Source organism: Plecotus auritus (genome assembly GCF_963455305.1).
Source record: "Plecotus auritus genome assembly, chromosome: 10".
NCBI lineage: Eukaryota > Metazoa > Chordata > Mammalia > Chiroptera > Vespertilionidae > Plecotus > Plecotus auritus.
This window is the reverse complement of record NC_137785.1, coordinates 13,921,077-13,946,943: the sequence shown is the minus strand read 5'-3', so window position 1 is coordinate 13,946,943 and position 25,867 is coordinate 13,921,077. Positions and strand designations below refer to the sequence as shown.

Here is a 25,867-nt window from a genome sequence, read left to right as displayed (position 1 = left end):
TATATGTGTGTGTGTACAAGTGTGGCTGTATATTGTGCACACATGTGTGAGAGTGTACACACATACATATATATGGAACATGTGTGACAACACACACAGGGGTCTGTGTGTGCATATGAATGTCATAAGTACATATGCCATTCTTTTAAATTAAAAGGACTATATTCAAGTTAAAATAAGAAATCTAGTAGATTCATGGGGACTTGTTTTGCTTTTTTTTTAAATTGAAGTGTCGCCCTAGCTGGTTTGGCTCAGTGGAGTCCTGGGTTCGATTCCGGTCAAGGGCATGTACCTTGGTTGCAGGCCTATTCCCAGTTGGGGTTGGGGGGGCGGTGCAGGAGGCAGCTGATCGATGTTTCTCTCTCATCAATGTTTCTAACTCTCTATCCTTCTCCCTTCCTCTCTGTAAAAAAATCAATAAAATATATTTTTAAAAATTGAGGTGTCGTTTACATTTAGAACACTCATTCTTTGGGGTATATGGTTCTATGAGTTTTGACAAATGCATGGAATTGTATAACCATTACCACAATCATCGCCCCCCAAAAATTCTCTGATAGTGAACCCCACCCCACCCCACCCCTAATCCCTGGCAACCACTGATCTGTTCTCTGACCCTAGAATTTTGCCTTTTTCAGAATGTCATGTACACGGAATTGTACGATATGTAGCCTTTTGAGTCTAATCATTGATGAGAGCAAAACATCTTTAACTTAGCATAATGTATTTTTTAAATATATTTTTATTGATTTCAGAGAGGGAGAACGAGAGAGAAACATCATCCATCGGCTGCCTCCTGCAGGCCCCTGATGGGGATCGAGCCTGAAACCTGGGCATGTGCCCTGACCAGAACTGTGAATCAAACTGTGACCTCCTGATTCCTAGGTCGATGCTCAACCACTGAGCCACACCAGCCAGGCAGCATAATGCATTTAAAATTTATGTTGTGGTGTATATGACTAGTTCCTTTTTAATGCCGAGGAGTCGTCTGTGGTTTGAGTCTGAATGAACCCCAGTCTGTTTATCCGTTCACCAATAGGAGGATATTAGGGCTGTTTCCTATTTTGGGTGATTATGAGAAAAGCTACTGTAAACATTCTCACACAAGACTTGGTGAAACCATATGTTCTCAGTTCTCTTCGGCAAACCCCTAGGAGTGGAGGGAATGGGTCATGTGGTCAGTGTATATTTAACTTTGTAAGAAACTGCCCACCTGTTTTTCCAGAGTGGCTCACCAGTTTGCATCCCGTCAGCAGTGTAGGAGGCTTCCAGTTGTATCCTTGACAGCTGCACAGCATTTTGTATTGGCTCTTTTTGTCTTGTTTGGTTGGATCAATTTTCTTTTAAAATATGAAAATATGTTTTTATTGATTTGAGAGAAAGAGGAAGGAGGAGGGAGAGGGAAACATCGATTGGTTGCCTCCCCTACACACCCCAACCAGGGACCTAACCTGAAACCTGAGCATATGCCCTGACTGGGGGTCGAACTGGCAAACTTTCAGTGCACAGGACAGTGCTCAACCATCTGACCCACTCTGGTCAGAGCTTGCTTGGTTTTCATTTTAGCCGTTCTAACGGAAGTGTCATAGTAACCCATACCCCTCCCCCACCGTGGATCTTAGAAGTTTTCGACCATAACAACATGGTAACGAAGACAGCACATGCTATATAATAAAAGCCTAAAATGCAAATTGTCCCCTTGACTGGGAGTTTGACCAGGAGTTTGACCAGGGGGTGGGGCCAGCCAGCCAACTGCCCATGGCCCCTCCCCCCAGCCAGCCCCACCCTGGCCGGAGGCAGCAGGTAGCTGGGGGAAGGGAGGCCCTGGCCAGCAGCTGGCAGCCTCTACAGACCCTACCTGTGCATGAATTTTGTGCACTGGGCCTCTAGTTAATCACATAAGACAGAATGACAGCTTTCCTTTTCATTTTTAAATATATGTTATTGATTTCAGAGAGGAAGGGAGAGGGAGAGGGAGAGAGAAACATCAATGATGAGAGAGAATCATTGATCAGCTGCCTCCTGCATGCCCCCCACTGGGGATTGAGCCTGCAACCCTGAGGCATGTGCCCTGACCAGGAATTGAACTGTGACCTCCCTGGTTCATAGGTCAATGCTCAGTCATTGAGCCACTCCAGCCAGGCGAGAATGACAGTTTTTCTTTGATGATAACCTTCTGGGACATGGCACCAATTTCTGAAGTCTAAGGAATTTTCCCAGGTGTTTTTTTTTTTTATAATATGTATTTTTATTTATTTCAGAGAGGAAGGGAAAGGGAGAGAGAGATAGAAACATCAGTGATGACAGCGAATCATTGATCGGCTGCCTCCTACATGTCCCCTACTGGGGATCGAGCCTGCAACTGGGGCATGTGCCCTTGACTGGAATCGAACCTGGGACCCTTCAGTCCATAGGCTGATGCTCTATCCACTGAGCCAAACCAGCTTTCCCAGGTCTTTTTTTTTTTTTAATACATATTGAGAAAGCACAGCTGCTTTTTTATTTTTTTATTTTATTGATATTTCACAGAGAGGAAGGGATAGGGATAGAGAGCTAGAAACATCAATGAGAGAGAAACATCGATCAGCTGCCTCCTGCACACCTCCCACTGGGGATGTGCCCGCAGCCAAGGTACATGCCCCTGACCGGAATCGAACCCGGGACCTTTCAGTCCGCAGGCCGACGCTCTACCACTGAGCCAAACCGGTTTCGGCTCCCAGGTCTTTTTGATCAAGGAGAGATTCTATTAGAAAATAGAAGTTGGTAACAGGAGTATTCGTATGACTTTATATTGCACACGAAAACAAATTGATCATCTTTCAAATGTTCTCACTTCAACACCTTTTCAAAGCAGAATCTTTGAATAACTTACAGACAATGAAAGAGAAGAGACCTGCCTCCATCCCTTCCGGAAACTCCTTTTATTCTTTATGAAGATTCGCCTTCTTAGGGCTGGGCCCTGGGCTTTCATAGTTTCGCACTCTAAGCAAAGAGCAGGCCTGGAGATTTCGGTTTTACTGGCAGAAAATGGGTGAGGAATGACAGGCGTTTACGTAGTAACCGTGAATTGGGATGATAGGCGTTTACGTAGTAACCGTGAATTGAGGAGCCTGTGGTGTTCATCATCCTTAGCGCTGCATACATGTTGTATAGCGTGTGACTGTGTGGTTATTGTCGCTTATACTTTATAAAGTCCACTCCCCTCCCCTTGTACATATATTAACCCATTTAAGCCTCATAGCAACCTGGGGAGAAGGTACTGTTATTATTCCGTCTTTATCGAGGAGGAAACAGAGGCCCAGAGAGGTTCAGCCACATGCTCAAGGTCACACAGCTCCTAAGCGGCAGCGCTGGGATTTGAACCCAGGCCATACTGGCTGCAGAGCCTTTGCTCTTAACTACTAAGCCAGGGGTGGGCAAACTTTTTGACTCGAGGGCCACAATGGGTTCTTAAACTAGACCAGAGGGCCGGAACAAAAGCATGGATGGAGTGTTTGTGTGAACTTATATAAATTGAAAGTAAACATCATTACATAAAAGGGTACAGTCTTTTTTTTTATTTATTTCAATAGTTTTATTCATTTCAAACATTTTAACAAGAAGTATATAAACACTAATTATTATAATTTGAAACTTCAAAAAATGGAGGAATCATAGCACAATAACATACCTTATATTGAAGATGGCAAAGGCAAAATAAAATTGCCTAACAAAGGAAAGGTACAAAAGCCTTTCAAATTAAACTTAAATATAATAAAATAATTTAAAACTAAAACAAATAGAAAAGAACAAAATGTGTAAACAGTAAATTAAACATTTTCTTTAGTGCAACTTCCAAATTATGCCCGGGACGTAGATGTAGATGGCAATGTAGACTGGGTTGAAAGGTTTTTGGTCTTTAAAACATCAACTTCAGTGGGAACAGTGTTGTTGGTCTCCTTTTTAGCTAATGCTCTGATACTGTGCTCTCCAGGGGCGTGTCTCCCTACATCACCACGATAACGTGTCTACGCATTCCCAGGGTGATGTCGGGGGGACGAGTCCGCGGGCATTACAAGGAGCCTCTGGAAGATTGACAGGTTGTTCCTTCTACTGAATGGGGGATATAAATCCGCCCACTCAGAAGAAGGAGCTGCGGCCGGGTTCCCCACGTTGCCATGTTAACACTGCTGCTGGTGAAGGAGCGGAGGGGAGAGCAAGAGAACCCTCCGCTCTTTCGGCTCCGCGGGCCGGATAGAACAGCCGAACAGGCCGGATCCGGCCCACGGGCTGTAGTTTGCCCACGGCTGTACTAAGCGGTACTGATTGTCTAGGAAATGTTTGTGGAAAGAGTGAACGAGTGGACTCCACGTGTCAGCCTGAGTGTATGGGACATGTGCACTTATCTGTCCTTGTACACCGTGGGCATACATGAGTGTTGTTGTTTGTGCCTGTGTGTACCGAGCTTGTGTGCTGTGTATGCCTGTGCTTTTCAAAGGGGATGGGTGGCTTTGGTGCAGCCTAAATGGGGATGTTTCCAGCCCAGAAGGGGTTTGGTATAAGTGTGGGAAAGGATCATAGTTGCTCTAAAAGCTGGCAGGAGGACCACCCACATTCTGCCCTGGAGAGAGCGTCATGCAAATGAGATGCAAATAAGGGCCTGGTCCTCAACCAGACCACAGACCAATTCTCCAGAAGCCAGTTTGCTCAGGAACATTTGGAGACGCGGGGAGGGGAGGCGCGGGGGCCGTAGGAAGGATGTATTTATAAGGCCATTCCCTTGAATGTCTATAAATAGAATCTTCAAAAATAAAATCTTATTCATTAAAATATATCCCTATCTAGTCTTCATATTTGGTAACATAGGGATGTTAAATATATATTCTTCGTGAATACATTTAAATGAATGTTTATGAATAAATATCTATAAAGAGGATATTTCATTTTTATACCTTCTTACTTTCCCCATCTCTGCCCCTCAGTTTCCCACCCCCCCTCGGTTCCTCTCTCTACCCAAGCTGTACTAAGTGCCAACTCTTTTTTCTATCTTTCCTTCCACAGAGGGAGCTTGGGAAGACACACTTAACTTTCTTTTAAATGCTATTATAATAAAAAGCATTCGAGCCCTAACTGGTTTGGCTCAGTGGATAGAGCGTCGGCCTGCGGACTCAAGGGTCCCAGGTTCGATTCTGGGCGGGAGCATGTACCTTGGTTGCGAGCACATCCTCAGGAGGGGATGTGCAGGAGGCAGCTGATCGATGTTTCTCTCTCATCGATGTTTCGAACTCTATCCCTCTTCCTTCCTCTCTGTAAGAAAATCAATAAAATATATTAAAAAAAACCAAAAAAACAACAAAGCATTTGAGACAAATCAAATCCTTTTATTCAAAACAAGTAAATGTGGCAAATTATTTTCTGCACAATGCCCTCCTGCCCCCGATGGGCTTGCCTCCTAAGACAGGACATCATCGAGGGGGCTGCCTGGGCCGGACCAAGGACCCCCGCTGACTCCCACTCCCCTTTCTGCCCTGTACCCAGCCGGGTGGAAGAGACCGGAGTGGTGCTGTCCCTGGAGCAAACAGAGCGACGTTCTCGCAGACCCATGCAGCGGGCCACCCCCTCTCAGAAGGACACCCCCAATCCTCGGCGCAGCCTTGGTATGGGGCAGGGCTGGGGCTGGGGGGGGGGGTTGTGTCCCCAGGATGCTTAGGAGAAAGCCCAGGTGCCTTAACATGGTTCACCCCGTGTGGCCTGCCTCCTGCCTCCTTTCTTACCTTAAGACCCCACCAGCTCCCATGGTGCTCTTGGGCCGGGCCAGCCCCTTTCATGCCTCAGGGCCTTTGCACATGCTGTTTCCTCTGCCCAGAAAGCTCTCCTCTCTCCTGTCCTCCCTCCTCTCCTGTGACCCTGGGGTGATTGCTTCAGTCTTGTGCTGCTCTGAAACCTGCAGTGGCTCCCCACGGCGTCCACCCTTCACTTCCCGCCTCCCGCTTCACTGCTCTTTGGCTTCCAGTCATCTTGACCCTCCCTGATCTGGTTCCTTTCTACCTCTTCCTTCTCCCGGCCCATGCCCCCCAGCCCGGGGTGAGCTTCCCTCTCTGCTTATTCTTCAAGGCCTCACCTGCTCCAAGCTGTTGCTGGCGGACCATGCTCCTGGGTGTGGTGTGGGGTCGACAGTATCCTTTCCTTTTCTGGCTCAGAACTGGCTCGGGCGATGTCTTGGCCCGCAGGGACATTAGAACCTCTTTGAGGGCCTTGGGCCGGTCTTTTCCCTCCAGAGCCAAGTGGCCGAATGCTGTTCTGTGCCGCTGGAGAATTGGGTCCAGCCATGTCGATGTTAAATAGTCGAGTATTTCCCCACCACTGGGCAACTGCTACTCTGTCAGGCCTGCTGTGTGCCCTCCCCACCCCACCTTGCCCCCTGACAGCCAAAGGGAAGGCACCTGGCCCAGCAAGGGTTCCCCAGGACCCAGCTCCCCAGCGCTGTGGGAATGGTGTCCACCCTGACTGGTTGTTGAAGATGTCAACTATGCTCCATGGGGTTGGCGTGAAGGACTCTGCCCCTCAGCCCTGGGTACCATCCTGTGTCCTCCCCATCTCCATATACCCTGCAGACGTCTCTGGTCGCCGGATCCTGGCCTTCCTACACCCCCCTGCCCTGAGCGAGGCCACCCTGGCCGCTGACCCCCGCCGCTTCTGTAGCCCTGATCTCCGTCGCCTCCTGGCACCTATCCTAGATGGGACTTCGGTAGCTGCCACGCCCAGCGCACCCCCATCCACACGGCGCCCCCCGAGTCCCCTTCCGGTAAGCAGTCCCTCACACTGGAGCCCTTAGGATCCAGGCTGCTTTGTTCTTTGACTTGAACCTTGCTGTTCTCTGGGCCTCAGTTTCTCCATCTCTGTAGTGAGAAGGTTGGGATGATATGGGTCCTGGGGTTTCCTTAAGACCTAGATTCCAGATTATTCAACTGTGACTATTCATCTGGACCAAAACCTGGGATGTGCTTGGATTGGCGTGGGTGACCCCTCCTGGCTTGTGACAAAGCACCAGGCTCTCTGAACTTGGACTTCAAAGACGCAAGAACATCTAATGTCTTAAATTACACAACTCTGCATTCAAACCCTGAGTCTGCCACTTACCAGTTGTGTTACCCCGGACAAGTGGGTTTCAGTTTCTTCACCTGTAAAGTTTGGATAACGGCAAATAGCCACCTCATTGGTTATTGTGAGGATTCATGGGAAGACCTTAGTGGGAACCTGACACCTAGTAGGTGCTCAATAGACCACAGCGGTTACTGTTTTTACATAAGAGTCCAGATAGTCTGACCTTTGACTCAGAGGTCCATATTGACTTTCCTCATCCTGACCTTATTCCCTCAAATATCTTCTCTCCACCACAAAACTAGGTTGTGACCTTGGACTTGCCTCTTCGCTCTTGGGATAGCAGTACTCTGCATGGTTCTCCCCCCCCCCCCCCCACTCCAAGACCTTTAACCCCAGAGGGCCTGCCTGTCTTGGCCTCGGGCTCTGGTCTTTCAAACCTTTGATGTTTTTCCTGTTGACCTATTCCCAACACTCTTTGAATACCCAGGTTCAGACCTCATTTGCATTTGCTATTTGACCCTCTTGGTGTCCAGCGCTTTGAGATTTGACCCTCACTTCTACTCCTGAGCTCAAATGTCTAGACCAGCCTTGGGCAAACTACGGCCCGCGGGCTGGATCCGGCTGTTCTATCCGGTTCTCTTGCTCTCCCCTCCGCTCCTTTACTTTGAATTTATATTAGTTCACACAAACACTCCATCCATGCTTTTGTTCCGGCCCTCCGGTCCAGTTTAAGAACCCATTGTGGCCCTCGAATCAAAAAGTTTGCCCACCCCTGGTCTAGACTGTCTTACCATTAACATCTCCCAGGCTCAAGAACTGTCTCTACTCTGTCCCCTCACAGGCCGATCTCCCGGATGAGCCACTTGTGGACATGGAGAATGCACACAAAGTGTTGGCCTCTGGGAAAGACCTTGAGGCAGTGGAGACAGATCTAGCTATAGCTCAGGTATGGGCAGACATGGGGGCTGACATATCTGGGCTTTAAAGAAAGGTAGTGGGATGGTGGAAGGGATGAGTGGGTGGAGAGATGGACAGACCATTGTATTCATTAGGTGGGTGGTGGTGGATAGATGGATGGGTGATGTTTAGACAGATATTTGGATGGATGGAATGTTTGGATGGGTAGTTGGATAGAAAGACCTTTGGTTCATTGGATGGATGATGGGTGGATAATGTTTGAATTATTGAGTGGATAGATAAATGATAGTGGCATGATGTATTAATTATGTATTTCGGTATAACAAATTACCCCAAAACTCAGCACCTTAAAACAGCTCACATTTATTATGTCACACAGTTTCTGAGAATCAGGAATCTGGGAGCTGCTTAGATGGGTGGTTTTTGCTCAGGGTGTCTTATGAGGCTGAAGTCAAGCTCTCAGTCAAGGCTGCAGTCACCTGGGGCTATAGAGGATCCACTTCCAAATGCTTGTTGGCAGGACTCAGTCCCTCACTGGCTCTGGCTGGAGGCCTCATTCCTCACTTGCAGGCCTCTACATAAGCTGCCTTTGTGACCTCACACCACGGCAGCTGGATTTCCCCACGGCAAATAATCCAAGACAGAGTGAGCCCAAGACAGAAGATGCTGTCTTTTATAACCTAATCTTAGAAGCGACAAAACATTTTTGCTGTCATGTATTTGTCATGTAGACCAACCCTAGTACAATGTGAAAGGCAACCACATTCAAGTGTGACTACCAAAATACAGGGATCATGGGGGCTCCACCACAAAGTCACTTCCCATTACAGCATCAGCTTCGATTCCAGAATTTCCTCGCTTAAATCAGGTCTGGGTGCAGTGAAGCTCCTGTCTCAATCTGCTGGCCTGTGATCTGAAGAGACACGTTATCTGCCACCCACATACCCAACATACAGCTGTGGGAGAGGCATAGAATAACTGCTATATGCACTCCCATTCAAAAAGGGTCAAAGGAGAACACACAGGCGCCACTGGTCCACAGCAGTTTTGAAATACAGTTAGGCAGATATCGGAAGTTCCTTGATCAGAACTCATTTCTACTACTTTCCAGGAGTTTTTCTTCGTGGTTGTTGGCTCGGCCCTCTGGGCTTTGGGCTCCTCACTGTCGTCATCCTTCCTTTTTCATAAAATGCAACATGTGCTGCAGCTGAGTGGTTTTCATACTGCCTGCTTGCTTGTGGAACTTTGGTGGTCCAAAGGTCTCTTTTCATTTTGTTTCATTTCTGTCCCTTTCGGTCCAAACTGGCAATGTGTCTACTCATATAATTCTCTTAAAATTTTTTCATGGGTCTTATGTGAATTTCTTTGGAGTTCACGCCATGAAAGTCACACCCACAAATTTCATTGAGATAGATCCTTGTTAACTTTGCACTTCTGCTGAGATGGCTGAGTGACAGTGCCCTGAAGCTTAATAGAAGCCCTATTGTTTGGGCAAATCTGTGAGGCACATCCCTAAACTCTAGAATCTTTTGTCTGACTCTGAAGGATACTGCTAGGCACCCCTTTGATCTTTCTGAGGGTTTAAAAGGCATTTTATAGTCATGCCCTGGCTTCCTCTTCGGACCATGCTTTTCTGAGAGTGCCCTTCTTTGCTCAGAAGCCATTTCTTAATTTTAGCATCATTTGCCATCTGGGGATTTCCCAGAGTCAGCTAAACACAAGGTGAAAGACATAGTCCTCCAGACTTCCAAGTCTGCCCAAGTTCAGGGGTCCTCAGGGCCACCCTCACTTCACACTATCTGGATTAAAATTCAGAGATTCCCACAGACTCCCTCAAGTTCAATATTTTTCTAGAACGAGTCATAGAGCTTAGGAAAGTGCAATACTTACTATTACAGTTGTATTACAGCAAAAAAAAAAAAAATATTATAACCAAAGGATGAGATGCATAGGGTGGAATCTAGGACTGGGAGTGTCCCAAATGCAAAACTTCCATGTCCCAGGGAGGTGTTACCCTCCTGACATTGAAGTGTGACACTCATACATGGAGTATTGACACTCAAGGAAGCTCACTCAAGCTTTGGTATTCCAAAGCTTTCATTAAGGTTTTGCAGGCATGACTGGTTGAGTTATTGCCCATGTAGTTGAACTTGATCACCATCTCTCCCGCCCCCAAGACACACACTTTCCTTGGAGGCCAGGCTGATTTCGCATGGCCCAAACCCCAACCCTCTACTCACATGGTTGACCTTCCTGGCATAGCCAGCCCCCACTCTGAGTCATCTTGTTAGCGTAAACTATCAGGCATGGTTCAAAGGGCCCACCATGAACAGCAAAGACACACCTATCACTCAGGAAATTCCACTGGTTTCCATGTTACCTCGCAGGAGCCAGGTCAAAGGCCAAACCTCTTTGGGGGTAAAGTTAATTCTTCAGTATGCAGAGAGATTGAGAATTCTCATTTCTTCCTTTTTTTAAATCTGTTTTTATTGATTTCAGAGCGGAAGGGAGACGGGGAGAAAGATAGAAACATCAATGATGAGAGAGAATCATTGATCGGCTGCCTCCTGCATGCCCCCCACTGGGGATCGAGCCTGCAACCCCGGCATGTGCCCTTGACCGGAATCAAACCTTGGTCCCTTCAGTCTGAAGGTCGACACTCTATCCACTGAGCCAAACTGGCTAAGGCAACATTTCTTTCTTTAACTTCTCTCTCCTCTTGCCTTCTACTCCAAGTAGCAAGAAGAAATCGGGCAGCTCCTTCTACAGTCTGGCTAGAAATCTTAGCTAGATCACCCAGGTCACTAGCTACTTTTTTTTTTTTTTTTTTGGCTTTCCACACAACTGCAGGTGGCAGTATTGCTAAACTTTCAGCTACTACACATCAAAAATCCCCTCTCCTCCGTTTTCAAAGAACATGTCCCTCACTTCCCTTGAAGCCCTCCCTCACGCTCCTCCTGGCTTAGCTTTTTACTAACATTTTTTTAAGGTGACCTAGGTCTTCTCTACCGGGCTCTTCGGGGCAGTGAGCTTTGTTACAGCAGTACTCCACTCTTAGTACCAAAATCTTACGTGTAATCTACTTCTGGATCACAAGTTGCCTTATACATTAGAAATTTTAAAAAGCAATTATGTGCCTGGCCATTGTGGCTCAGGGATTGAACGTCGGCCTATGAACCAGGAGGTCACGGTTCAATTCCTGGTTCAATTCCGGGTTGTGGGCTCGATCGCCAGTGGGGGGCGTGCAGGAGGCAGCTGACTGATGATTCTCTCTCCTCATTCATGTTTCTCTCTCTCTCTCCCTCTCCATCCCTCTCTGAAACCAATAAAAATATACTTTAAAAAACCCAGCAATCATGCATTACCTCACATAATTTCTGAGGGTCAGGAGTCTGGAAGCCACTTAGCTGGGTTGCTTTGGCTCAGGGTCTCTCACGAGATTGCAGTCAAGAGGTCATCCGGGGTTGCAGTCATTTGAAGGCTTGACTAGACTAGACGATTCATTTCCAAGGTCACTCGCTGGCTGTTGGCAAGGGATCTGTTTTTTTGCCATGTGGGCCTCTCCATAGGGTTGCTCACGACATGGCTTTCCCCAGAGCAAGTGATCCGAGAAAGAGAGTTCAACAAAAGCCATGGTGTCTTTATAACTAATGTTGGAAGTCACACACCATCATCTCGTCAATAACCTATTGTTCCTGGGGCAACCCCAGTCACTGTGCTGGGGACTCCACTAGGGTGTGAGCACCAAGACGAGAGGTTCCTCGGGGGCCATGTTGGCGACTGGTTACCACAGAGTCCTTATACCCATTTTACAGACGAGACACCTGAAGCTCAGAACGCAGGCACACAGCTCGGAAGTGGTGGAGCTGGGACACTAGCCCAGGCCCATCCCAGGCCAAGGCTCATGCTCTAACTCCCTCCTGCCCTCCGCAGGACGTCGATGCCCTGGATTTGGAGATGCTGGCCCCCTACATCTCCATGGACGATGACTTTCAGCTCAGCTCCAGTGAGCACCTGCCCAGGCTTTACCACAGACCTCTGGGGGTTGCCCCCAGGCCTCGAGCTCGGAGCTTCCACGGCCTGTCTCCCCCAACTCCTGAGCCCTCCCTGCTGCCCCGCTGGGGGAGTGACCCCCGGCTGAGCTGCTCCAGCCCTTCCAGAAGGAACACCTCCGCCCCCTCCATGGCTGGGGCTCGGAAGAGGTGAGCCACAGTAGAGGAAGGATACCAAGGGAGTGTGGAGGGTCCCTGACCCCCCGTCTTGCTCCTGCCTCCTACTCCAGCCTCATTCGCAGCAGCTCTCCTACACTGGCCTGCCCAGGCTGTACCCACTGTGAGCCCCGTGTGGCATGCTTGTCCCGACCTCTATGTCTTTGCCTAGGCCAGGCCCTCCTCCGGGAGTGCACTTCACTGTGCTCACCATCTAATCCAGGGGTGGGCAAACTTTTTGACTCGAGGGCCACAATGGGTTCTTAAACTGGACCGGAGGGCCGGAACAAAAGCATGGATGGAGTGTTTGTGTGAACTAATATAAATTCAAAGTAGAGGAGCGGAGGGGAGAGCAAGAGAACCCTCCGCTCCTTTGGCTCCGCGGGCCAGATAGAACAGCCGAACGGGCCGGATCTGGCCTGCGGGCCGTAGTTTGCCCACGGCTGGCCCACCAGTCAACCAGGCCCCCTCCTTTGGGACATATTTGTGTCTGGCCTACTGATGGTTTTTGTCATAGTTAAGAGGACTTGCCACAATGTCAGAGACACTGTCTAGAACTAAGTTTCTTTCTTTCTTTTTTTTTAATATATTTTATTGATTTTTTACAGAGAGTAAGGGGAGGGATAGAGAGTTAGAAACATCGATGAGAGAGAAACATCGATCAGCTGCCTCCTGCACACCCCCCACTGGGGGCGTGCCTGCAACCAAGGTACATGCCCTTGACCGGAATCGAACCTGGGACACTTCAGTCCGCAGGCTGACCCTCTATCCACTGAGCCAAACCGGTTTCGGCCAGAACTAAGTTTCTAATACCTTTGAGAATCTATTGAAAACTACGGACTCGTTCCCAAGAAAATGGACATACACATCGCGACACACACTTTGCATATAATGTCAGAGGGCCCATGTCCCTCTCCCAAAGATGTTAGATTCCTGATACTTAAGCTCTGGCTCTCCAAGTTGTGGCACATGCCCATTTAGTCTCCAAAGTGGCCTCTACTGTCCATGTGAGGCTTTTATGCATACATCTCAGTATTCCCCAAGGCTCCCAGCTTGACACTGGGTATACAGTGGGTGCCTAATAAAAACTTGTTAAGCCCAGCTGCCGTGGCTCAGCGTCAACCTGTGAACCAGGGGGTCACGGTTCGATTCCCAGTTGGGACATATGCCCAGGTTGTGGGCTCGGTCCTCGGTGTGGGGCATGCAGGGGGGCAGCTGATCAATGATTCTCTCTCATCATTGATGTTTCTCTCTCTCTCCCTCTCCCTTCCTCTCTGAAATCAATGAAAATATATATTTTTTAAAAAAAACTTGTTAAAATGAGGGAGGGAGGAAATTAATGAATATAGTAGGTGGAGGGATAGACAGATGATGGATGGATGGTAAGTGGGTGAGTGAGTGGATGGATAGATATGTGAATGAATGAAAGGATAGATAGATGGAGGTTCTATGGGTGGGTGATGGATCATTGGCTAGATCAGTGGTCGGCAAACCTCGGCTCGAGAGCCACATGCGGCTCTTTGGCCCCTTGAGTGTGGCTCTTCCACAAAATACCACGGCCTGGGCGAGTCTATTTTGAAGAAGTGGCGTTAGAAGAAGTTTAAGTTTAAAAAATTTGGCTCTCAAAAGAAATCGTTGTACTGTTGATATTTGGCTCTGTTGACTAGTGAGTTTGCCGACCACTGGGCTAGATGAATGGGAAGATAGATTGGTGGATGGATGGATGAATCAATGGATGGATGAATGGACAGGTAGATGGATAAGTAGATAAATAGGTGCTTGGGGGAGTGAATGAATACTCATCATCTACTCACACCAGTGCCCACACCTGCCCATGTTTGCTGTGTTCTGAGATTCTTGCCTGTTTTCCTCCAGGACCCTGGCCCAGAGCTCGGAGGATGAGGCCGAGGGGGCAGAGCTGCTGGGGGTGCGACCCCCTAAACGGTCCCCTAATCTAAGACCCGAAAACTTCCTACTGCCTCCTCTCAGCCTGGTATGTGTGGGGATTTGTGGGGTTCTCTGGCCCTCAGAACCCAGCAGGCTTAAGCTTGCTCTTCTATGGATGGGAGAACCAGAGGGGACAGGGCTGATAGTCAGATCCAAGGTCGGTACCCAGCCGGAGCTAGGACCTTGATATTTTAGCTCAGGTAAGGGGTATGAAAGGGCTTTGGAAATTTATGTAAGTTGGTAGGAAGGGGGAAATGACAAGGGTTAGTATCTGCTCCTGTGGGCCCCCTTTCAAACCTAGAACAGGTTTTGGCCTTGGATGATTCGTGTAGTGTTAAGAGTACAGACACTAGAGTCTGACTGACTTGGGTTCCGGTCAGCCACCTAGTGACTGAGACCTTGGGCAGGTGATGTCCCCAATCTGAACCTCAGTTTCCTCACCTGGAAAGTGGGAGAGTTACATCTCAGGACTGCCATGAGAAGCAAACGAAACCAGGCCCTTCACTGATCCTCAGCGGGCAATAGATAAATGGGACATAAAAGCAAAGCAAATGAGAACAGCATCCCTTCCCCTGCATTCTCCCTGCCTCGTCTTGCCCTGGTTAATTCTGCACACTAGCAACCCTTTCTATGAACCAGCCTAGGCTGTGTGACTTCCACAAGGCCTCCCCCCAGGACCGTCCATGGCTCCCTACTGCCCACAGAAGAGCTCTCTGGCTCCTCACCCAACAGGGCTGTTTGAACATGCGGGGTGTGATGGGTAATATCAATAGCTTATATTTATGAGTGCCTAGCTCTCTGGCTCCTCACCCAACAGGGCTGTTTGAACATGAGGGGTGTGATGAGTAATATCAATAGCTTATATTTATGAGTGCCTACCACAGGCCAGACACGGACTGCACTAACTCCTTGCATGACTAAATTATTCAATCCCCATGACCATTCTTGAAATATCACCATCGTCAGCCACACTTACAATGGAGAGTTTAGGTAACTGCATCCATTACCGGCTGGGCAAGAACCAGCGCGCTCACAGGGGGTGTGAGGAGAATCTAACAGGACTGTTGGCAATGGTGTGGGCAATAAGGGCTGGTGCAGCGCCCCGGGGCCCGCAGTGTAGGGAGCTGGCACCACCCGTAGCCTGAAGGCACAGAGCGAGGGATGGTCTCTGTGTAACGGGACAATCAATGGGTCTGTGCTGCCTGTCACTGCTTGAGCCAATTAAGCAGAGACAGGGTTGAACATATATGAGCGTTTATTCCAATCCTGCCGGCAGCATAGGAGAGCAGCAGGTCATCCACAAAAATCTGCTCCGCAGCCCCCCACAAGCCAGCTGCTTATATAGGGCAGGACAGGGATTGCAGGCACAGGGAAGTAGGCTATGCAGGCTGGGGTGGGACTCCACTGTTTGGGCAACAAAGGTGTTAATCTTTCCATGAGAATGGACCGCATTCCAAGGTTGACTCCCAGGTCCCGGGGGCGCACAACTCCCAACCAGGTCAGAATGCCCTTTCTTTAACCAACACAAGGCAATCATGGTTAACAGAGCATGATTAATAGCCATGGCTAGTCCCCAATATTCTATTCTTGCACTAACAACTGGATCTTAGAGAAGGGGGGCTCTGCCTCATAAGAGCGGAAACCTTCTGTGGAGGGACACAGCCAACCCACAGTGACCCAGCAGCTAGAACATCGAACACCCTCCTCTCCCTCCTCCCACCTGCTGGCATCTCCCATTGCATGAATCCAATAGGAACACTCAGAGCACTGTTGCGCATTGATGGAGTCCACACACACAGCCCTCTGGGCACAGAGGGGGGCATGAGGCTGGAGGGACATGCGGAGGGTGTCTGGGACGGTGACTTCCCAAAGTCACACAGCTGATGAGCAGCCACTGAACCCCACAGTGCCCTTAACCACTGCACCATCCTGCCTCCTTGGAAATTAATATGATGATGCTGGTTTTGTCTCTGCCCTGCAGAATTTCCTCCTGACAGGACCGGCCCCAGGGAGGCAGCAGGATCCCAGCACCCACCTCCTGGAACTGAATGAGCCCCTGGGTGAGTAGCAGCCTAGCTATGCAAGCGCCCTGGGTCCCCTCTGGGAGGGGAGGTGCCTGGGGGCTGAGAAAGGGGTGAGGCAAGCCTGAAAGTGGTGGGCAGCTGTCAGTGCCTGGAGGTGACCTTGCTGGAAATATGCAGCCCCTCCCTCCTCTCAGGGGCTCTGGGGGGGCCGGCGGGGGCGGGGGGGACAGGAGGGAGGGACCTGAGGGAGGCATGGAATCTGGGCCCAGCCCCACGCCTAGACCTCCTGAGGCCTGTGTCTGATGACGCTGTGGGGCTGAGTCACACCTCAGTCATTACCGGCTGTGTGGTTAGGGGAAATAATTTTTACTTCTGGAGTCTCTGTTCCACCCCCACCCCAGCAATTTACCTCAGGGAGATGCTTGAGGACCCGTGACACAGGACAGGCTTAGCACGAGACCTGTTTTAGAGTAAACACTTAACCAGGCTGCTTCCACGGCACCTCCGCAGAGCGCAGAGTGCGAGACAAACTGCGCTCTGGTCTGTGATACCATTACACCATCTCCCCGCACAGCTGCCAGTAGCCGGAGCTCCGCCTGAAACCTCCAGGCATCAGCCAGAGAGGCCTTTTCAAAGCACCCATCTGACCCTGGCCTGCCTCTGCTCAAAATCCTTCCGTGGCCCCCAAGTGCCCTTCAGAGAGACTCAAGTCTGACTGCTGCCTCATCTCAGACCACACTCTGCTTCACACCCTCTGTTTTGGCCACAGTTACTGTCTTTTGAGTCATTCAAACCTGTCCAGAATATTTTTAAAAAATATTTTTATTGATTTCAGAGAGGAAGGGAGAGGGAGAGAGAGAGAGAAACACCAATGATGAGAGAGAGTCATTGATCAGCTGCCTCCTGCAAGTCCCCCACCAGGGATCAAGCCCACAACCCAGGGCATGTGCCCTTGACCGGAATCGAACCTGGGACCCTTCAGTCCACAGGCTGGCGCTCTATCCACTGAGCCAAACTGGCTAGAGCAAACCTGTCAAGAATTTTTTGTGAGTTTGAGCCAAACTCATGACAACTGCCAGGAAGCAAAATCTTAAGGTATTGGGATAACGCTCTGGAGAATGGTGGTTTTCCACCTTGTTTTATACATTACATTCAAAGGAAGCGTGTAAGTGGGTTACATGAAATCCATTGGTGATAGATTAGAGGCAGGAAAAAGCATAGGGGTGGGGGGACACCTCTGGGATTGGATAAAAAGTAAAATGATAGGCATACTTCTTTTACTTAGGTGGGTGCAGGATAGTTAACCGGCAATAATTAACATGATAACAATAACAAGGAAGGAATTTGTGGTATCTGTTCTGGCACCCAGGGCATTTGGTTGTGCCCTGAGGAGTCTGGAAAAAAGGGCAGTTACAAGTTACCCTGACATTTCATTTTTTTTTTTAAAATATATTTTTATTGATTTTTACAGAGAGGAAGGGAAAGGGATAGAGAGTTAGAAACATCGATGAGAGAAACATCAATCAGCTGCCTCCTGCACACCCCCTACTGGGGATGTGCCTGCAACCAAGGTACATGCCCTTGACCGGAATCGAACCTGGGACCCTTCAGTCCGCAGGCCGACGCTCTATCCACTGAGCCAAACCAGTCAGGGCCCCTGACATTTCTTTATATGTTATCCTAGATGCAACAAGACATAGGCTCCCTTAAGGTAAAGGTTGACCTTGTCAAGGAAGATACAGGCCTAGGACATGACTAGCCACCATCACTGCTTTTAGTTAGTTTTCATTTCAGACCATCCTTTGTGGTGACTTTAGGTCTCTAAGTTTGCAAGACCGCCATGCAGGCCTCCCCTTAGCGAGTCAGGTTAGCATGTGGCCTTTTTTTCGTCCACAGAATGAAGAAACAAATACAGTAAAGCGTGCAGGAGACAAGAAGCGCTACTGGAGAAAACAATGCATAGAAAGGGAAAGGGAGTCCGGGGTGGCGGGGGGGGGGGGGGGCGGTCTCAATTTTATGATTAGGCATGGTCTCCTTGAGAAGGTGACGTTTGAACAAAAACCTGACGGAGGTGAGGGAGGGAGCCGTGACAGTTTCTGGGGGTAGAGCATTCCAGATGGAGGGAACAGTGAATACAAAGGTCTGGGGTGGGGGTGTATCTGTCTTATTTGGGGGAAATAAGACCAGTGTGCGGGAGCAGAGAGAGGAGGGGAGAGAGGTGTAAGGCAGATTATACAGGGCCTCTGTAGGGCATTGCAATGAGCTTTAAATCATGTTTGTGGAGGCTGCCTCAGGGCCTTTGCATGTGCTGATCTCGATACCTGAAATACTTTTCCATGTATTCTTTGCCTAATGGCTGCATCCTTTATTTTTAAGTTTTTTTTAAATTATTATTTTTTTTAAACCTCACTTAAGGATATTTTTCTTTCTTTTTTTCCATTGACTTTTAGAGAGAGTGGGAGAGAGAGAGGGAAAGACAGAGAGAAATATCAATGTGAGAGAAACACATCGATTGGTTGCCTCCTGCACGCACACCAACCAGGAAGGAGCCGGCAACTGAGGTACATGCCCTTGACCGGAATTGAACCTGGGACCCTGAGGTCTGAAGGCCAACCCTCTATCCACTGAGCCAAACAGGCTAGGACTGACTGCATCCTTTAGATCTCTAATCAAATATTACTCCTTCCATGAAGCTCCCCCCACCCCAACTTCCTAAGCTCAGGGCTCATAGCACTCATGACAGACCATATTGACACAGGTGTTTGTGTAGCTCTTTGGTAATCGGCTGCCTTCTCCCTGTGGGTGTGAGCCCTGTGAAGGCCAGGGCCAGGCCTGTCTTGGTCACTGCTGTGTGGGCAGGCTGGCCAGTGGCTGGGCACAGAGCAGATCTTCAGTATATATTTGTTTTGTTTTTTAAATATATTTTTATTGATTTTTTACAGAGAGGAAGGGAGAGGGACAGAGAGTTAGAAACATCGATGAGAGAGAAACATCGATCAGCTGCCTCCTGCACACCCCCTACTGGGGATGTGCCCGCAACCAAGGTACATGCCCTTGACCGGAATCGAACCCAGGACCCTTCAGTCCGCAGGCTGACGCTCTATCCACTGAGCCAAACCGGTTTCGGCTTCAGTATATATTTGTAAAGGAAGAGCTAACATTTATCTAATACTCACTCTGCCAAGATTGGTGCTAAATTTACATACATGACCTAATCGACTCCCCTAACTGGAATGCCAGCCCCACAAGGTTATGGAGTTTCATCCATCCTGTTCGCTGCTGTGTCCCCAGAGCCTGGCACACAGGTGTTGCGAGAAAATGCTCATCTGTCCGAATTCAGACGACACACTCGAGCGTGGGTGTCCCCTCTCGAGAGCTGTCCGTTGTGGCAGGCACACTGGAATTTGCTAGCACAGGCAATATTTATCCTGTTGTGCAAGTCCCTCTTCCAGTTCCTCATTGGCTGAGTGCTGTGGAGTTTACAACCTATTCCGAATGTGGCCTAGGTCTTATGGTCTCCTATTGGGTTAAAAAAAAAATGGCGGAGGCCGTTTCTAGCTGTCTCCACCTCCCTTCGTTAAGGCTAGGCGCAGGGGTCCTCAAACTACGGCCCGCGGGCCACAGGCGGCCCGCCGAGGACATTTATCCGGCCCGCCGGGTGCCGCTGCCTGTCCTGCTTAGCAGCCGACTCGTCCCGGGCCCGCAGTGCGCATAGGAATTTGTTCATAGTTTTTTTTAAAAACTATTGTCCGGCCCTCCAACGGTCTGAGGGACAGTGAACTGGCCCCCTGTTTAAAAAGTTTGAGGACCCCTGCCTAGGGGAATCTTCCTGGAACACGTGCTACCAGCCACGTGCACAGCTCTCATACCCTCTCCCCACCCCCCACATCCTGTTTGTTCTGGGGAAATTCAGTAACCGACTGGCCACATGCTGTTTCTTTTCTATGAAGATGAAGCACAGAGGCATGTCTTCTAGTGTTCAATGAATGAGGCAGATAGAAGTGTCTCGGTTTTCCAGGTAGCAACAGCACGAGTTATTGTTCAGAGCACTTCCCCTGGATTCACTCATTCACTCCTCACAACAGTCTTGGGAGAGAGGCACTGCTATTAGCCCATTTTATAGATGAGGTAACTGAGACACCGAGAGGTCAAGTCACTTGCCCCAGGTCACACAGCAAGTAAATAGCAGAGCCTGGATTCAAACTCAGGTAGAGTCTGGCTCCTTACCTACTGTCCTAAGTGTCCTGGACACCTGAGCAGCAGAACTTGTCCAAGACTCCATCCACTGCCATTTGAATCCAGGAGTGCCTGCCTCCCCACCCACTTGTAGCTGTCAAGAAGGGCTGACGGGCGGGGGTGATAATTCCCCACTGGTTTACCTTCTGTCTTCCCCCACAGGCCTGGGCCCTTCACTGCTCTGTCTCTACTCGGATGAGGACACCACCCAACCCAAAAGCCACTTCCCGCCAATGACAAGCTTGACCCAGGCCCACTGAGCCAGCTCCTCTTCCCACCTCTCTTCTTCCCAGAAAGGACCTCAACCACACTCCAAGCTGGCAGCCAATGAACAGTGGCCCCTGCCCACCTCGGGCCTACCTCAGTCGTCACCCCTGTCCCCCTCCCCCAGCCAGGGGCTCTTTGGGGTGGTCTCAGCTCAGTGACCTCTGGGAGGGGGTCTCTGGCCCCTTCCTCCTCTGTCTCTCAGGACTTCCCTTGGGGTTCTTAATACTGGTTACCTCATTTCTTTCTCCAACTCTCTTGGCTTCCTTTTGGGTAATCAGGGGTGGGAGGCTGGGGGTGGGATCTGTGTTTCTAGGCCCTGGGGTGTATTGATAACCATAATCAATCACATTTCTTCCCATCTATCTGATATTATTGTTCTTATTTTTGTTTTTCATGCTATGTTTTTAATTGCTATGAATCGCCTGGAGTCCATAAGAATGTGGGACTCTAATCTTCACACCCCCACTCAGGGGTCAACGGGGAGGGGAGCCTCTGGGCCAGACCTCCCCGCTACCCAGTGACTTCTCACTGAGCCCTTGGCCTCCCAAGCAGCCACCCAGCTCTGCCTACGTGGCTACCTCCTCCACTCTGGACTTCTGTTGCCCCCAGCCTTACCTGGACACTGACTTTATTCTTGAATCTCCTATTCCAGGTATAGCCTCCAACTTCCTCTGCTTCCAGACAATACAACCTCCAGCCTTTTCCAGTTCTAGACCTCACAACTTCAGACTGTCTTTGGTTCCAGACTGCACAACCTCAGACCTTCCTGGTTCTGGAATGCACAACTCCCTACCTTCTCTTTCTAGACTGCACAACCTCCAACATGGTCTGATGTAGGCCTAGCACCCTCCAAACCCCTCTGATTCTAGATCTCACAATCTTCTGCTTTTTCTCATTCTGGCCTTCATTACCTCCAACTCTATTTTCATACCCCCTGGTCTCCAAAGTTGTCTGATTCTAGACCTCACAACCTCTAACTCCCTCTGGCTCTAGAGCCTCCGACCATTAGAATCCTCTAGTTCTAGAACTCAATTTCTTTCTCTGGTTCTAGACCTCTCCCTATAAACTCCTTTGTTCTAGATGTCACACTCTCCAATTCCTGCTGGTTCCAGATCTTACAACTGTGTTTTCTCTGATTCTGGACTCACAACCCCATGCTTCCTATTGGCTCTACTCTTCCTAATCTGTAACACATTTGGTTCCAAATCCAGACTTTCCAATTTCTAAATCCCATGATTCCCAGCTCATTCCTTTAAATTTTCTACACTCAAGATTTGCTTTTCTCACCAAAAAGAAGAGTTGTATATCTTTTTCAAAAAATATATTTTTTAATTGAGTTGTATATCTTTTTTAAAAATATATATTTTTATTGATTTCAGAGAGGAAGGGAGAGGGAGAGAGAGAAACATCAATGATGAGAGATAAGTCATTGGTTGGCTGCCTCCTGCATGCCCCACACTGGGAATCAAGCCCACAACCTGGGCATATGCCTTGATTGGGAATCGAACCGTGACCTCCTGGTTCATAGGTGGATATTCAACCACTGAGCCATGCCGGCTGGGCTCTATGTCTTGATCTTATAACCAATACCTCCAAAACTGGACACCATGCTCTAGTTCTTTTTTATTCTAGATCTTATGACCTCTATCATTCACTGGTTCTAAACCACACAATCTCTAGAACTTGCATTTTCCAGGGCCCTCTGATTCTAGATCTGATTATCTCCCTTTTCTCTGGTTCTAGAACTTGGCCTCAAATGTGTCTGATTCCAGACATCATACTATAAAGTCCCTTGGTCCTAGACAGTCTCTAATTTCCTCTCACTCCAGATCTTAGTATTCCAAATTACCCTGAGTTTAGAACCCAGACTTCAAACATCTTCTGATTATAGAACTTGCCTTATAAATTTCTCTGGTTCTAGACCAGCCGTGGGCAAACAACGGCCCGCGGGCCGGATCCGGCTGTTCTATCCGGTTCTCTTGCTCTCCCCTCCGCTCCTTTACTTTGAATTTATATTAGTTCACACAAACACTCCATCCATGCTTTTGTTCCGGCCCTCCGGTCCAGTTTAAGAACCCATTGTGGCCCTCGAGTCAAAAAGTTTGCCCACCCCTGTTCTAGACCTTACAACTCCCAACTCTTGATTCTAGATTGTATGACTCCAAAACCCCTCTAGAACTTGGTCTTCAGGCTCTTTCTAATTCTAGTCCTTACTCTACTAGTATAAATTCTTCTGGTTCTAGGTCTCACAGCTGCCAACTGCCTCTGATTTCAGATCCAAATTCTGGTTCTAGAACTCAGCCTCCAAATGCTTCTGATTCTAGAATCTGAACCTCACCCTATAGATTCCTCTAGTTCTGAATCTTACAACTCCTGAGTTCCTGATTCCAGACTCCAACCACCTAACTTTATTTTGGTCTTCTCACTCCATTCAACTTGCCCCAATTCCTACTCTCTTTCTTGTTTTTAATCCTCATCTGAGGATATTTTTTTCCATGGCTTTTCAGAGAGAGTAGAAGGGTGGGAGGAGAGGGGAGAGAAAGGGAGAGAGAATCAATGTGAGAGGAACACATTGACTGGTTGCCTTCTGCACATCCCCTGACCAGGGGCAGGGAGCAAACCTGCAACCCAGGTAACTTGCCCTTGACCAGGAATCAAACTGAACCTCAGTCTGGCTGGTGTGGCTCACTGGTTGAGCGTCAATCTATAAACCAGGTCACAGTTCGATTCCCGATCAGGGCACATGCCCGGGTTGCGGGCTCAATCCCCAGTGTGGGGTGTACAGGAGGCCTCCAATCAACGATTCTCTCTCATCATTGATGTTTCTCTCTCTCTTTCTCCCTCTCCCTTCCTCTCTGAAATCAATTATAATAATAAAAGCATACTATCCTAATTACACCAGAGGTCCTTCCCAACGAGGCCAGGGTTGCCAGGGAAACCCAGATCCCGGTGCCAGAGGGAAGCCAGTGCCAGCAGCCTGGGGGAGACCTACTCTTTCACAAATTTCATGCACCGAGCCTCTAGTATATATATAATTAAAAAAAACACACACACACAACAGAACCCCTTAGATGCCTGGCTGATGCCCTTACCACCGAGCCACCAGTCAGGACCCTACTCTCTTAAGTCTTCCCACTCAAGATCCCTATCCTCCAGGTTTCTCTTCTTGTGGACTTCATGCTCAAACCTTTCCATTCTCAATCTCATATCCTTAAATTTTCTCAACTCCCCACCGCAGCCCTCCAGATATGCATTTACTTTTATTTTACCCCAGGTATGTGGGGAACCTAGGGCTTCCTCACCCTCTTTGGGGGGTTCACAACCCAGGAGACTCCCCCAGCCGCACAGGCACACGCACAGCCCTATCCATGTATCTCGAGGTGGGGAGAGAGGCTAAGACTCCTCAGTTCTCTGCCACCACTCGTGTGTCCCTAGACCCCTTTCTACGATGGTGCTACTCCTGGTCTTCCACAGGAAAAGGCCTTCCTCTCTCAGCCCAAGTCACCCCCTTTCTGAAGGGCACTTTTCACGGTTGTTGTTGTTTTTCAGGGAATTGCCTGTCCAGATTGGTGCTATAGGGGGAGAAGGGTCTCACTCACCCCTCCCTCCCACAGGGCCCTCAATAAATAAAGCTGTGCTAGGCTGGGGGACGGGAAGGGACTGGGCCAGCCACACTGGCTCTGAAACCCACTAATCTCTGTACCGCCATAAAGACCTCGCCTTGGTAGGCACCTTAACTCTGTGTGTGGACTCATCTGTGGCGTTTACTTTAGGGGGTGTGGTTGCCCTGGGTGACAGGTGTCCACGTCACTTTGATTTTGTATACACGTATGTGACTGTTCCTATGTGGGTCTATGTAACGTGTCTGGTGATGTTGTCATACCGTATATATGTCTTTGTGACATAATTCTATGAACCTGTGTGAGGAGGGCATTGTAACTCCTTCTACATGTATGTATTAGTATGAGCGAAATACTTCTGCCTGTGTTTCTAGTTACTTCGGGTTTCTGTGTTCCTAAGTGTGTCTTGTGATTTGTTTGGTTTTTGTTTATTTTTTGGTTTGTGTGTGTGTGGTAAGATTCTGTGTACATGCATAGAACTGTTTGACACTACAATTCTATGTACTGATGTCTGTCTGACATGATTTTCTGTACTTCTGTGTGTGTGTGTGTGTGTGATTGCATGTCTATAGATTCATGTGCAGACGGCTGTGCCTCTTCTGTCATATCTCTGTGTATCACCCCTCATAACCCCTCTCCGGAGTTCCACATAGGAATAGTTTAAAGGGATAAAACCCACGTTCAAGACTTGGCATTTGCTGCTCCCTCTGCCTTAAATAGCTTTCACCCTACCCCTCTCTCCCCTTGTTTATCTCCTCATACTTTAGATGCAGGCTCAGACATCCCCTCCTGCAGAGTCTTCCCTGCTTGTCCCAGCTGGGTGAGATCCCGCCACAGCCTCCTGACAGTGCCCCAGTCCCCATCACAGATCTAAGTACTCTGTCCCACTCTGAATATTTACAATGGAGTGAATGTAAAAAGCACTGACTCTGTGTCAGGCCCTCTGCCAAACATGACTCATGGGATCTTATCAGACTCTCCTCTAAACCTATACAACAGGCATGATTATTATCTCCATTTTACAGAGGATAAGACTGAGGTTTAGAGAGGGTGATCATTTGCCCAAGGTCACAAAGCTGGGAAGGGCTGAGCTGGACTTGAATCCAGAATTTATATCCATCATGGCAGCCTACCCACACAGACACCAAAAGATTCTCAAAAATTGCTCTGGCTGTTGTTGTAAGTGATTACGCAGTGGTTCGCAACCTTTCTAATGCCGCGACCCTTTAATACAGTTCCTCATGTTGTGGTGACCCCAACCATAAAATTATTTTCGTTGCTGCTTCATAACTGTAATTTTGCTAGTTATGAATCGTAATGTAAATATGTGTTTTCCGATGCTCTTAGACGACCATGCTAGCGGTTCTCAACCTGTGGGTTGAGCCTAAGACCATCGGAAAACACAGATATTAACATTACGATTCATTAACAGTAGCAAAATTAGTTATGAAGCAGCAATGAAAATAATTTTATGGTTGGGGGTCACCACAACATGAGGAACTGTATTAAAGGGTCATGGCATTAGAAAGGTTGAGAACCACTGGATTAGAGCATCGGTCTACAC

The 25,867-nt window shown here is 48.6% G+C and overlaps 1 protein-coding gene across 2 annotated transcripts in view; it reads left to right on the top strand.

The window, feature by feature from the left end:
* Window positions 1-21,047, top strand: part of HIF3A (hypoxia inducible factor 3 subunit alpha) — a gene marked incomplete at its 5' end in the record, with an annotated part of 33,755 nt that extends 12,708 nt beyond the window's left edge. For both annotated transcript variants that reach the window (XM_080645645.1, XM_080645644.1), the window contains 7 exons: window positions 5,518-5,636; window positions 6,594-6,784; window positions 7,925-8,029; window positions 11,935-12,203; window positions 14,085-14,202; window positions 16,138-16,216; window positions 20,579-21,047. In XM_080645645.1, the coding sequence (XP_080501771.1) occupies window positions 5,518-5,636; window positions 6,594-6,784; window positions 7,925-8,029; window positions 11,935-12,203; window positions 14,085-14,202; window positions 16,138-16,216; window positions 20,579-20,676 (979 nt within the window). In that variant the 3' untranslated portion in view covers window positions 20,677-21,047. The remainder of the gene's footprint in view (window positions 1-5,517; window positions 5,637-6,593; window positions 6,785-7,924; window positions 8,030-11,934; window positions 12,204-14,084; window positions 14,203-16,137; window positions 16,217-20,578) is intronic.
* Window positions 21,048-25,867: the final 4,820 nt, after the last annotated feature.